Here is a 13059-nt window from a genome sequence, read left to right on the forward strand (position 1 = left end):
AACATCTGGGATTATGCAATCCAGATGGGAGTACTAATATACAGGGTCAGAAAGACCAAAGTCCTAAAAGTGAGAAGCATGGGACAATCAGTGGTTAAGCATCTACAACTTGTCTGTTTCATTCTGTCCGCAAAGCCAAATTGTAGACTGGCAAGGGGTGGAGGGAGGGAATGTTTTTTTAATCAGCTTTCTATAGCTAATGTACAGAGAGAACCTGAATGCAAAAGGGTTTAGGCATGTAGCCAAGAGGCTCAGTGTCAATACTGTTTCTGAAAAAGGCCCACAACTGAGACAGAAGTCTTTTCCCCCCTTCTGCTTGGGTGATCAAGAAATCTGACTAAGCTGGTTCACATAGGCCTAGCATGTAGCATGTAGATTTTACCATTGGTGTGACATGGGAAGAAGTCTTGGAGTTGTGCAACCCACATGCCCTCACTTGGTTACAATCAGGGTTCCTGCTAAGCAATGCGGCCTCATGGCCGTGCAGCTCAAAGCCATTCTCCATGCAGCACGGAGCTTGGAAAGTCAGACATTTGACAATGACACGATGCCATGCAGGAAAAGAAGGGGTCAGCACACTGGTACTGATGTCTTATGAGAATATAGGCATTGTGTATCATGTGATCTGATGTCAAAAAGCAACAGGCAAGCAAATGCTTTCTCCACACACCAAATTCAACACATTATCTGCAGCTGACAGATCATGAGGGTGAAGAATATTTGCAAGCATCTATACATGTCAGTGACCAGTTAGTTACCCACCACAGTGTGTGTGTATATGTGTGGTTTATGAGCCCTTTAAAGCTCAACTGCCTTCTAGTTGAAGAGTTATGAAGTCTGTTCCCACATTCTCTCTGTCAATGTTGTCTGCTTCTCTATCATTTACCTGCTAAACTTCCAATTATCTTCTACAAGCCATTGCACCACTTTCATCCTTTCTTGGGACTCTTCTTCATTATGAAGGATGTGTTTTATCAAACTATAGAGAAGCCTGTGAAGTCCACTTCCCAACATAGCTGTTTTGTTCACATTTTTTTGTCATCTTTTGAGCTTCCCTAATCACATGGTCAGCAACATGTGGGCATGTTGACTCTGTGGGCATATAAAATACCTGGCATGCTGGGTCATGGTTTTTGATTACGATTTTTAAAGCCCAATCGAAACTCTGTGCGGATATGCAGTGGCACCAACATGGCCCCTGTTGTATCCTGCAGGGGAGGTCTAACCACTGGAGATCACCATGATGTAAGGGAACATTTGTTCTCTTGTCCTGGTGGTAAGACTGTGCCAACTAGGTCAACTTGGACCTGCACCAGGATGGAGTAAGTCCACATGGACTTGCTGTAACTTAGCGACACAGTCCATGATTTCAATGCAGAAGGTCCCAGGTTCAATCCATGGCATCTCCAGGTATGGCAGAGAAAAATCTGGTCTGAAACCCTGCTATCTGTTTGTATTGAAGCTCCTATCAGACAGTGTTGACAGTATCGAGTGTGACGAACCAATGTCCTGCCTAAATATAGGGCAGCTTCCTACGAGGCAGCTCACTTTTGAGAATGTTCCTGAATGCTTAAGCGTAGTGTGTGTGTTGTTTAAGCTAGATTCTGAAATGCAGTTTCAAACTGAACAGCAAAACTTCCGCATGTTAGGAGAACATACCATTTCTCAATTTCCCATCAAGCTTTAATGCTTTAATTAAGCAATACAGAATAAGCCAAGCATACAAGATGATAACATCTGAACTGTGCAGCAGTAGTGAGTCAGATAACAAGTATGGTGATTTCATGTTGTTGCTTCAGATCCGTATAGGAAACATCAATGAGCTGGATGATTAAAAGAATCCCTTTCATCACATCCTCAGTCAAAGTTGAAAATAAACGAAGTGCCTAACGAGCATCTAACAGTGCCTCTGAGCTATGGTATAGTTGTCACATGTATAGGGTTCTAAGCTTTCAGCATGCCAGAGAAAGTTATTTTTTCATCTCCAGGATGCCACTTCCTGGTCCTCGGTGTTTAGCGCTGCAGATGTTGCAGAACTGCATTGGAGCCAGCTGAAAATGGAACAAAACAACCATTTGTTTTCTGCTGAATATTTGGCAGGAAATGCATGAAAACAGTGCAGGGAATCATGATTGATTTTTTTTTTTAAGGTGCTATCAGAAATTACTCCTACTTACAACAAAATTATACTGCATATAAAAAGCAAAATGTCACTAACCAATATTACAGGTAAAATTAATGACAGGGGATATGTTCTGAGGAACCTGATAGGTCAGTGTTTCTCAAACTGTGGGTCAGGACCCACTAGGTGAGTCACAAGCCAATTTCAAGAGGGTCCCCATTCATTTCAATATTTTATTTTTAATATATTTGATGCTACCATGGTATGTGACTGCATTTGGGGAAATGTTACAGACTTGTACTTTTAACAAGCTACTATGTAAATGCTTTTAACAATGATAGTAAATGGGACTTAATCCTGGGTAAGTGCAGGTAGGATTTCAGCCTAGGTTTGTTAAAAATTTCCCTGCCTGATGATGTCATTTCCGGTCATGACATCACTTCCAGTGGGTCCCAACAGATTCTCATTCTAAAAAGTGGGTCCCTGTGCTAAATGTGTGAGAAACACTGTGATAGGCTGTTTTGTCATGCAAACATTCTTAGTGCACAGCGCCATCTATTGGGACAATCTGGTGTAACCTATTGCTCCTAGGCTACAAACCTGAACAAATCTCCATTACAGTCTTATGGAACTGCCACCATATATGAAGACTGTCATTAGTTGGAACATTGTTATGTGGTGCATACCTATATATCTTTTTCAGGAACACATCTATGCCACTGATGCATATACACAGGAGAAAGGCAATAACCCACTGGGGTAGAGCACATGTTGCATATGTACAAGGTTTCAGGTCCAATCCCTGGCATCTCTAGGTAGGGCTGAAAAATACTCTCGTCTGATGCCTCAGAGAGTCACTTTAGACAATATTCAGTGTCAGAGTCAGTGTAGACAATATCGATTTTATGCAACCTCTGAGTGTTAGAGGTAGCCTTTCTTTGAGTGCAAAAGTGAATGGCAATAGGATACAGATATCTTGTCTGCTCCAAGATGCATCTTGTGGGCCACTGTGAGATACAGGAAGCTGGACTAGATGGCCTTTGGCCTGATCTAGCAGGGCTCTTCTTATGACTGAGAAAGACCAATGATCTGACTTGGTAGAAATCAGAAAAGTTCTAAAAAAATCCCTCACTACAGTGTATGGACCTGACTTTTTTGACAAGTGAATTCAATGAGTGTGTGAGTGAGTGAGAGAAAAAAAACAGGAAGGCATACCCAACTGAGGTTTTGCAAAGGGAATATCAGGTGACTACACAACATTGCTTATCCTAAATCACAACAGAAAAGGTGAAAAAGTGGCTTTTGTGTCTCAAGAAATGGTTATTCACTGTGCTGCTGACAGGTCATCTACTATTTCCTGTTTGACAGAAAAACGTCTGGGTGCAACCGTCTTCCAAAGGTTTGGACTTTATTGTAAGCAATGAAAGTGTCTCCTTGACTGCACAAACACTAAAACTATGTGAGAAGCTCCTCTGTTAAGAGATTATGCCAGAACTACAACTTACTTAATGTTATTACAACCTTGCTCGCTTTTTGTCAACCCCAAATTGAATGTTTCCCGTTTACTAACAAAGTTCCATTTACTACTTGGATGAATGAAAGTCACATCATTTCTTGCTAATGGAAGCAGTTTTGCAACTTGCGGTGCTGAAAGGTGGTAGGGTTATATTTTGGATGTGCACGCTACGATGGTTTTAAACACCTACCGAGATCCAGTTAGGAACAATTACTATAATTATCTTATAATCCTCCATAAACACATGCCCTTCTCAGTGGATGGCAAATACACCTCATTTGTCCTTTTGTCTTTGACTACAGCAATTTTTAGAATTCACAGAGATTAAGCTGGGAACTTACTGTGCCAGGTACAGGAAGACATTCTTTGTGGAACATATGCCTGCAGTGAAACACTGTTATGCTGAAGGATTTAGATGCATCTGGCCAGGGAAGAGAGAAAAATACATGGTGTATTATCAAATCACATGAACTCAAGGCTATAAAAAGCACCAAAAAAGAGAGGTCTTTTATTAACATACAGCACCTTACAAAATAAGAGTATATTTGAGGACATTTTCTACATTCACATACTATGAACATAAAAAGAGCCTTGCTAGATCAGGCCAAGGGCCTATCTAGTCCAGTTTTTTGTACTTCTCGGTGGCCTGCCAGATGTCTCAGGGAGCACATAAGACAACAAGAGATCTGCATCCTGGTGCCACTCCCTTGCATCTGGCATTCTGAGGTAGCCTACTTCTAAAACCAGGAGGTTGCACATACCCATCGTGGCTTGTAACCTGTAATGGACTGTCAAATCTGAAATCTGTCAAATCCCCTTTTAAAGGCATCTAGGCCAGATGCCATCATCACATCCTGTGGCAAGGAGTTCCACAGACTACATGCTGGGTAAAGAAATATTTTTTTTTGCCTGTTCTAACTCTCCCGATGCTCAGTTTTAGTGGTTGCCCCCTGGTTCTGGTGTTGTGTGAGAGGGAAAAGAACATCCCTCTATCCACTCCCTGCATAATTTTGCACGTCTCAATCATGTCCCTCCTCAGGTGCTTTTTTTCTAGACTGAACAGCCCCAAATACAGTAGCTTTTCCTCATAAGGGAGGTGCACCATCCCAGGAATCATTTTTGTCACTTTGTTCTGTTCTGTTCATTTTGGTCACTCTTGTTTTCTACTTCCACTATACCTTTTTTGATATGTGGCGACCAGAACTGGTCACAATACTCCAGGTGTGGCTTTATCATTGGTTTGTATAACAGCATAATAATAATAATAATAATAATAATAATAATAATAATAATAATAATAATAATAATAATAGACAAAAATCACTTTCGGTATTCCTCTTCCTTTTGACATCATTCTGTCCTACGTTGCCATTACTAAAATGCCAATGTTACCAAACACACTTTTTTCTTGTGTTGGGCTACCTGTGTGCCCAGATGCTGTGAGCATCCTTAGCAAAAAATGATGGCCATTGATAAACACCAAGAAAATGAAAATATCTCTTCCCCACCTCCCCCTGTACAGATGGACCAGCTTAGGATACGATCCACTACTGCATACATGACTATTCCTCATAGTTACTGAATATGAGGGATTTGATGCTTGCCTATGAAAGCTCATACTACAACACATGTGCTAGCCTATGCAGAGCCTCAGAACTTTTGTTGTGATAGGAGGAAAGGAAACCTAGAGCAGTGTTCAATTCTGTTTTGACCATTCCATTCAATTGTCAATTCTATTTCAACCCGGAAGACCCATCCTTGCCAGGAAAACAAACTAAGAAAGAAGACTAAGACCCTGACAACCAAGAGCAATCCTTTTCCCCAGCACAGCAGGGTTTATCCCTCACCAACCCCATCCTTGTTTCAGGGAGAGCAAAGGGGAGAGGGAGAGAGCAGAGGCTGGGCTCACACGAGAGTTGAACTTCATTCTCCACTTCCATTCAGTGGGGCCTGACCCACCAAAAACAATTTCAAACCAGGCACCGACTCATTGAAATGATTTTCTTTCTTTTACTATGAAATATCCTACCTGTAGGCAGTACAGGAGCAAGGCATGATTCACAGATATTCTCCTCTGTAAGGAAAGAAGAAATAGCTGAAGTTAACGCTAATTGTTTGGATGATGCTGTGTGACTGGTCTCTGGCAGGAAGGCACAGAACACCGTTAGTCTTTAGACCCAAGTCCTCACATTAAAGTTCATCACCAGCCATACCAGGAGGATTCATTGGCCACCTTGAAAATCCCCACATGAACTAGAGAAAACATTTGCACAGGTAATTAAGATCTTTTGCTAATGGGTATCACCACTGTAGGCAAAAACTGCAATGTCTGGTAAAGAGTAAATGTTCCCATACTTGAACTTGCAGCTATAAGCATATCTCAATGCAACACAGGTTTGGAAATCATCTTGGGAGCCCTTTAATAGTTGCTAAAAGGTTTCTACTGGAAAGGATTTTCATTTTAGTTATTTTCAGAGATGCATTGTACAAACCATCCACAAGGACCCCTCTCATTTGAGTCCGGTGCATCTTTTTCAACAAGGAGAGCGAGTCAGCAACAAGAATTTTCTTGCACCCTTCTCGAAGCAAAATCTAAGATACAGGGGGAAAAAAATGCCATTCTGTGACAATATTTACTCAGCTTGCACAGAAGTCAAAATTATGAATGATACATTATGGATTTAACAATAATTTTCTCCAGGGTCTATTTCCTTTAGTAATAAATCTGTCCTGGCAAAACGTCACTGAGGAGCTTCAAAAAGTAGTATTTAATAATTTAAATGACACATTGGAAGCTGAAAATGCTCTTTGCAGGAAGCATGTGATCCCTGCCTGGGAGTGTGGAGGAGGACCTTTCCTACTGCCTCGGGATGGGATAATTTCCTTAAAGTAGCCTCAAGTCTTTCCCAATGCCTTTGGACTCCTTCGTTGTGCTAGGTTTCCACATTCCATCCTTATAATAATTTGGAAATTCTTCTGCATTCCCCACATTAACAAATTTATATTTCTAGAACACAGAAACTGTTCTATATTAAAATAGAACAAATAAACTTGGAACATTGTAACCTGGGCCACCTGAAAAGGGATGAATAGCGAATACCATCACAGCTGAAAGAAGTCTTTAAAAACAATCAACCTAATTGTCCAGATGACTACAGTATTTGCTTTCTGATTAATCAATGACATTTAAATAAATCTGCATGTTCCTAAAACCTCAGTAAAGAAGCTTCTTTTGAGACACTGGAACAAGTGCGGTAGCTTGCAATTTAACAAAAGCGAACAGTCATTGCTAGAATGGAAGACCATCTTTTAATATTTTACTTTATTTCCTGACCACTAAAGTAGCTTTTAAAAATGTTTAAAATATTCCCTTTTATCAGTTTCACAGATCAAAATTGCCCTCACAGATTAATCAACTGAAGTTTAGCTGATTAATTTGCCAATAAGTTTACAGTCCTCCCAATAATCACACTTATAGACAGCAACCAAAAGACAAATCCATGGGTACTTATCTGGTCATATGGGATGTTCTGTCATTCATTCCAACAGAGATTGCAAATTAACATGCTCATAGAAATGTTAATCTACTTTCTCCATTGGAATAGATCAGAGGCTACTATGGGTTGGGAATATATAGCTCCCACAACTGAAACAGATCAAACAATCTGTGAATTCATTTTAAATTATGAAATTGTGTATCTCAAATATTTATGGCATAACAAAATATATATTTATATACATAATCTCTCTCTCTCTCTCTCTCTCTCTCTCTCTCTCACTCACACACACACACAGAGTCAATATTGATTCAAAGGGTTCAGGATTTCATTTTGAGAATTGCTGGCTGTTATACTTCTTTTCCAATAAGAGTAGCTTCATAAATTCTCTAAGCAAAATGAGATTAACTGTAACATAAAAGAGCAAGTTCAAGGGCAACACTATGATACTTCTATTAAAGCTAAGTTTAAAGGAGTATTAGGCAGAAGTAATGGTTAGCAAACTGTACTTTTTAAAAGTCAGGTCTATTGCAACTAATATTTTTATTTTTTTTAATTGTTCCAGAGATTTGGAACTCTACATCTACAGAAAAATGACCAGTTTCTTCCTACTCAATGTAATAATGGCACCAGATTATAGAGTGGCATTGCCAGAGGACCTTTTACTGGACAGTAGGATATTTCATTTTGTTGATCCACAGGGCCACTGAGATATTTCCAGGTTCTTCACCGTGCCATAAAATCTTCTCTCTCTTACTTCTAGTTTGCCTAACCTGAATGACTGCTGCATATTTTAGAACGTGAACTTAAAAAACACTAACCCTTAGGAAAAAGACACACAAATACAAACAGGCAAAAGTGCTCATGAAATCCGTTTTTATTTCTGCAGCTTAAAATGTTTGCATTTGTATGGCTACTCTGCAAGAGGGTATGTATAATTAGATGACATGAACACTATTTAGCAAATTACTGCCAATAGTATACAGCAACTGAATGGAATGAATGAACTGAAAGGTAACAGCAAAGAAATATCCAATTGGTAAGTATATTCTATTTTTTTAACATATATATTTAAAAAAGGAAACTTGTTTTACCACAAGCTTTTGTTTTGTTATATTTTCTAACATAATTAGAAAATCACTGAAACAGTACGCTTGTAACAAGAACAAGGAAAAATTAAAGGTCTGCTCTACAGCCTACATTTCCCACCCAGAGATTAATTAGATAACTGAATATGTATGTACACATACAAAACCAGTGGGAAAATTATAGAGTACATATGAATGAGTGAAATTGCTCAGGCTTATAAAGGCAACGTTTTACAAGACCAACCCAAAAGCAACATTTAAGGTGAAATTAGACAGAATGCCAAATACAGAGTGGATCCCAAAATGGCAAGTCCATGCAGAGTTCCTCCTCTTCTCTCCTGTAACATTTTGTTATGGAGTCAGGCCCCGCAGTTGCCATTGTTTTTAGTTCCAACCACACAGAACACCAAATATTGTAAGGTAAAGCCTGATAGCAGAATTCTATCCTATTCTGATTTGGTAGAACTGTAAAAAGATTACCAAACACAGAAACACTTATTTCTGTGTTTTAACAAGGGCCAAGACTAGTTTTATTGGGTAGTATCCACAGAACATTGGGCATGACTAAGGGCCACACTACATGTTAGGCTAAACAAGTAATGTGGTCCAATGGAGTTTCAGCTTTCTTTATAAAGGCTGCATGAAAGAGGGAAGCTTGAAAACACAGCAGGGTGGATGGGTAGGGGGGCTTTAGCACTTGCCCCCACTGTAGTTTTGTTCCCAAATGCAGCCACAACTGCCCACATATGGTTTTTAGCGAGAACAAAAATATCCACTGAAACCCAATGGGATAGGGAACAAAACTGCAGGTGGGGAAAGGTATGAAACCCCATCCCACATTTTGTGTGCCACCCCCACTATTTAGAAGTAGAACCCCCACCAGGAAACATTACACATTTACTTTAATATGTCATGTGGCCCTAAGCACTACTGAAATCAATGAAACAAAGTCAGCTGTGAAGTCCAATGAATTTCAATGAGACTTAGTCATGACTTTGGAAATTCTCTGGATATTTCCTGCAATCAGGAAGCCTCTTGCTGAGCCCTCTGGCTCTGGTAGCTTCCCTCACCCTTGGAGTAGCTACCTTTCTGGCTAAAAGGAGCATCTTTCGGTCGCATTTTTCTCCTCTGGAACCTGGAATCTTGCAGTCCAGCCACTGCTGCTTAGAAGGGCTTTGTACTCAAAACCTGCCCAGCAGAATAGGATTGGAAATCTCTCCTTCTCTCTTCCTCCCTCCTAAAAGTCTTCATTCTCCTCTGCCTAGTCAAAGCTTCCCATTAGATTGCGTTCTTCTGCTGGCTGATTGGGGAGGAAACCCAGATTAGCACAGCTTCATTCAGTCACTTTCTCCAACTACAGTCACACCTGCAGTCAAAAAACAGCTATTCACAAGTATTTACAACTAATTAAAGATCTGTAACTGATCTCCTAAGCAAGCAACTGAAAGTAAACATGACTTTTACTTTTAGATAAGTAAATTATTATTTCTTCAATAATCTCAATCTTTTTATGAAAAGCTTAGTCCCGAGATTCCCAATAGACTACTTTAGAGGCACTCTGATGTTGTTCGCATTGCTCACCCACGCCAATGATCCCAAAACTGGCAGACACTGCTGAATTTGACTTCTTGTGCTAGAAATACTGCTAATTCCCCCAATGTGGTTCAATGTGTGTGTGTGCGCGTGTGCACACACACTACACATATAGGAACATATGTGTGCGTGTAAATGAGTGCTATTGGCAATAGTCTTTAGTAGGCCATGGAACATGCCCTCTATCAGTGCAAAAAGTTTGAAGGTTGAGTGCAAAAGGTTAATTTTTTTATGGCTATTCCACAGCATGAAATGCTTTACTTCATCAGTGCCCTCATCACCAAATTTCTGAATGAGCCAAAGCATATAGTGGCTGAATAGCATTCATGGCACCTGCTGAGGGCCAGAAGTGACATCATTAAGCAGATGATGGCCAGAAATAAGCATTTTGTTTTCACATACTCATTAGTTATTAGACATTTGCAGGAGAAATCCAGGGAACAATGACAGCCACTCTTTATAGCCTTCATAGATCTCACAAAGGCTTTTGACCTGGTCATCAGGGACGGCCTCTTCAAGATTCTCCCCAAGATCGGATGTCCACCCAGGCTCCTCAGCATCATCAGATCTTTCCACAAGGACATGAAGGGCACTGTTGTCTTCGATGGCTCCACATCAGACCCCTTTGACATCCGAAGCGGCGTGAAGCAGGGCTGTGTTCTTGCACCAACCTTGTTTGGGATTTTCTTCGCTGTTCTGCTGAAGCATGCCTTTGGAACTGCAACAGAAGGCATCTATCTCCGGACCAGATGAGACGGAAAGCTCTTCAACCTCTCCAGACTGAGAGCAAAGTCCAGCTGAAATGTCTGCGTGACTTCCTCTTTGCCAACGATGCAGTTGTCACTACCCACTCTGCCAAAGATCTCCAGCAGCTCATGGATCGTTTTAGCAAGGCCTGCCAAGATTTTGGACTGAGGATCAGCCTTAAGAAAACACAGGTCATGGTTCAGGATGTGGACTCACCTCCCTGCATTACAATCTCTGCGCATGGACTGGAGGTTGTCCATGACTTTGTGTACCTTGGCTCAACGATCTCCGACACTCTTTCTCTTGATACAGAGCTAAACAAACGCATCGGTAAAGCAGCTACCACGTTTTCCAGACTCACAAAGAGAGTCTGGTCCAACAAGAAGCTGATGGAACATACCAAGATCCAGGTCTACAGAGCTTGTGTCCTGAGTACACTTCTGTACTGCAGCGAGTCATGGACTCTTCGCTCACAACAGGAGAGGAAACTGAATGCTTTCCATATGCGCTGCCTCCGACACATCCTCAGCATCACCTGGCAGGACAAAGTTCCAAACAACACAGTCCTGGAACAAGCTGGAATCCCTAGCATGTATGCACTGCTGAAATAGAGACGCCTGTGTTGGCTTGGTCATGTCGTGAGAATGGATGATGGCCGGATCCCAAAGGATCTCCTCTATGGAGAACTTGTGCAAGGAAAGCACCCTACAGGTAGACCACAGCTGTGATACAAGGACATCTGCAAGAGGGATCTGAAGGCCTTAGGAGTGGACCTCAACAGGTGGGAAACACTGGCCTCTGAGCGGCCCACTTGGAGGCAGGCTGTGCAGCATGGCCTTTCCCAGTTTGAAGAGACACTTGGCCAACAGACTGAGGCAAAGAGGCAAAGAAGGAAGGCCCATAGCCAGGGAGACACACCAGAGACAGACTGCACTTGCTCCCAGTGTGGAAGGGGTTGTCACTCCCGAATTGGCCTTTTCAGCCACACTAGACGCTGTTCCAGAACCACCTTTCAGAGCGCGATACCATAGTCTTTCAAGACTGAACAACTCATTAGTTGCAAACGACAGAAGAGAAAATGTGCATCTTGTTAATAATTTCAAGATAGGAGAGAGCCCATTATTATGCTGGGAGAGTTCAATTATAACACGGTCTGGATAAATTGCTTCTTGGGGGGGGGTATATCCAGTCCATGGGCCTTATGTTTGTCACCCCTGAACTAAAGGAATCATATCATCAGGTCATAACAGCCTCCACGGTCACCTGAACGAATATTGCCATCAGTAGAGAGGATTGTTTTTGCAGATTATTAAATAAAAAATACTAAACACCACATTTTTCAAATACCTCTATCCATAGGTAATGAGTAAGGAATACTGGAGTCATGTATTCAGTTGTGAATAAAAACACAACACATTTTGCATTTTAGTTCAACACATTAAAAAAAAATCACCGTTTTCAAACACCTCTAGCCATCAGGTATAAGTAATAGCATGTATGCCAAGTAGGTAGAACTTGCCCCCTAGTGGTCACTTGGCCAACTTCTATATCAGTATTTTGAAATAGAACACAGCAATTTGTATGAGGGTTGCAGCTGTGTGCAGGTCCTAATAAAAGTCTTCTCTTACTTTGGACAATATTAACAAAGTAAGGGTCCAATCCTATTCAACTTTCTAGCGCAGAAGCATTCACAATGCAGTTCTGAGAGAAGGCAACAAATATTCCCTTACCTTGATGAGGCTTCCACAACTAACCCACCACTATAGGATGTAGTGTACACCCCAAAGGCACAGTTGTATTGGCACTGAGAAGTTGGATAGGACTGGGCCCTAATACTACATATATGTCATGCCAGTTGCGAAGGGTACACAAACTATCACTTATCCCTTTAGAATGTGCAGGAGCATCGACTGGGAAAGAACTGGGCTCCCGCTTGTGTGAGAATTTAGTAAATAAGGCAGCATATGTGCGCTTTGTACTTGGATATCTGTTGCAAAGCCAGGGCAGCACAAAATCTGCATGCTCGGAGTTAAAACAGAGCTTGAGAATGAGCCTGAAGCACAGCAGACACACACTACTATGTTCAACAGGTAAGGGCAGACCACCTGACTCCTAGCATGTATATCACATGCCTGGTCAGTCCTTCCAAAGGCTTCCTACTGGATTTTAATTACAGGAGCTGATGTTACACATTTCCATTTCTTGCTATGCATGAAGATGACCCTGCAGCCTGAGGTTACATAACCCACAGGTAGCTCACTAGGTTAGCTCCCATTCTGTCAGACTACAACATTCCTAGTTCAAGCTCCAGAGCATGGGCAGACAAGAACCTGTATGGGTTCAAATGATAAAGCTGGCTTCCCCTGCTGACTAACTGCACAATATAGCAGGAAAGCCAAGTCTGGGAGGGGCGAGCTAAATTAATTGAAAGATTATAGAGGCTAGCCAGCCATTTTCAACCACTGTGCCGTGGCACACTGGTGTGCCGTGAATGGT

General features: G+C 41.4%; 1 protein-coding gene across 2 annotated transcripts in view; it reads right to left on the reverse strand.

Annotated features, from left to right (window-relative positions):
* Nucleotides 1-1661: 1661 nt before the first annotated feature.
* VPS41 (VPS41 subunit of HOPS complex) overlaps nt 1662-13059 on the reverse strand; it is a 134384-nt gene continuing 122986 nt past the window's right edge. For both annotated transcript variants that reach the window (XM_066627387.1, XM_066627386.1), the window contains exons 26-29: nt 6131-6230; nt 5668-5712; nt 3980-4059; nt 1662-2051 (exon numbers count right to left, since the gene is read on the reverse strand). In XM_066627387.1, coding sequence (XP_066483484.1) covers nt 1971-2051; nt 3980-4059; nt 5668-5712; nt 6131-6230 — 306 coding nt within the window. In that variant the 3' untranslated portion in view covers nt 1662-1970. The remainder of the gene's footprint in view (nt 2052-3979; nt 4060-5667; nt 5713-6130; nt 6231-13059) is intronic.

Source organism: Tiliqua scincoides, chromosome 5 (assembly GCF_035046505.1).
Source record: "Tiliqua scincoides isolate rTilSci1 chromosome 5, rTilSci1.hap2, whole genome shotgun sequence".
Taxonomy (NCBI): Eukaryota; Metazoa; Chordata; class Lepidosauria; order Squamata; family Scincidae; genus Tiliqua; species Tiliqua scincoides.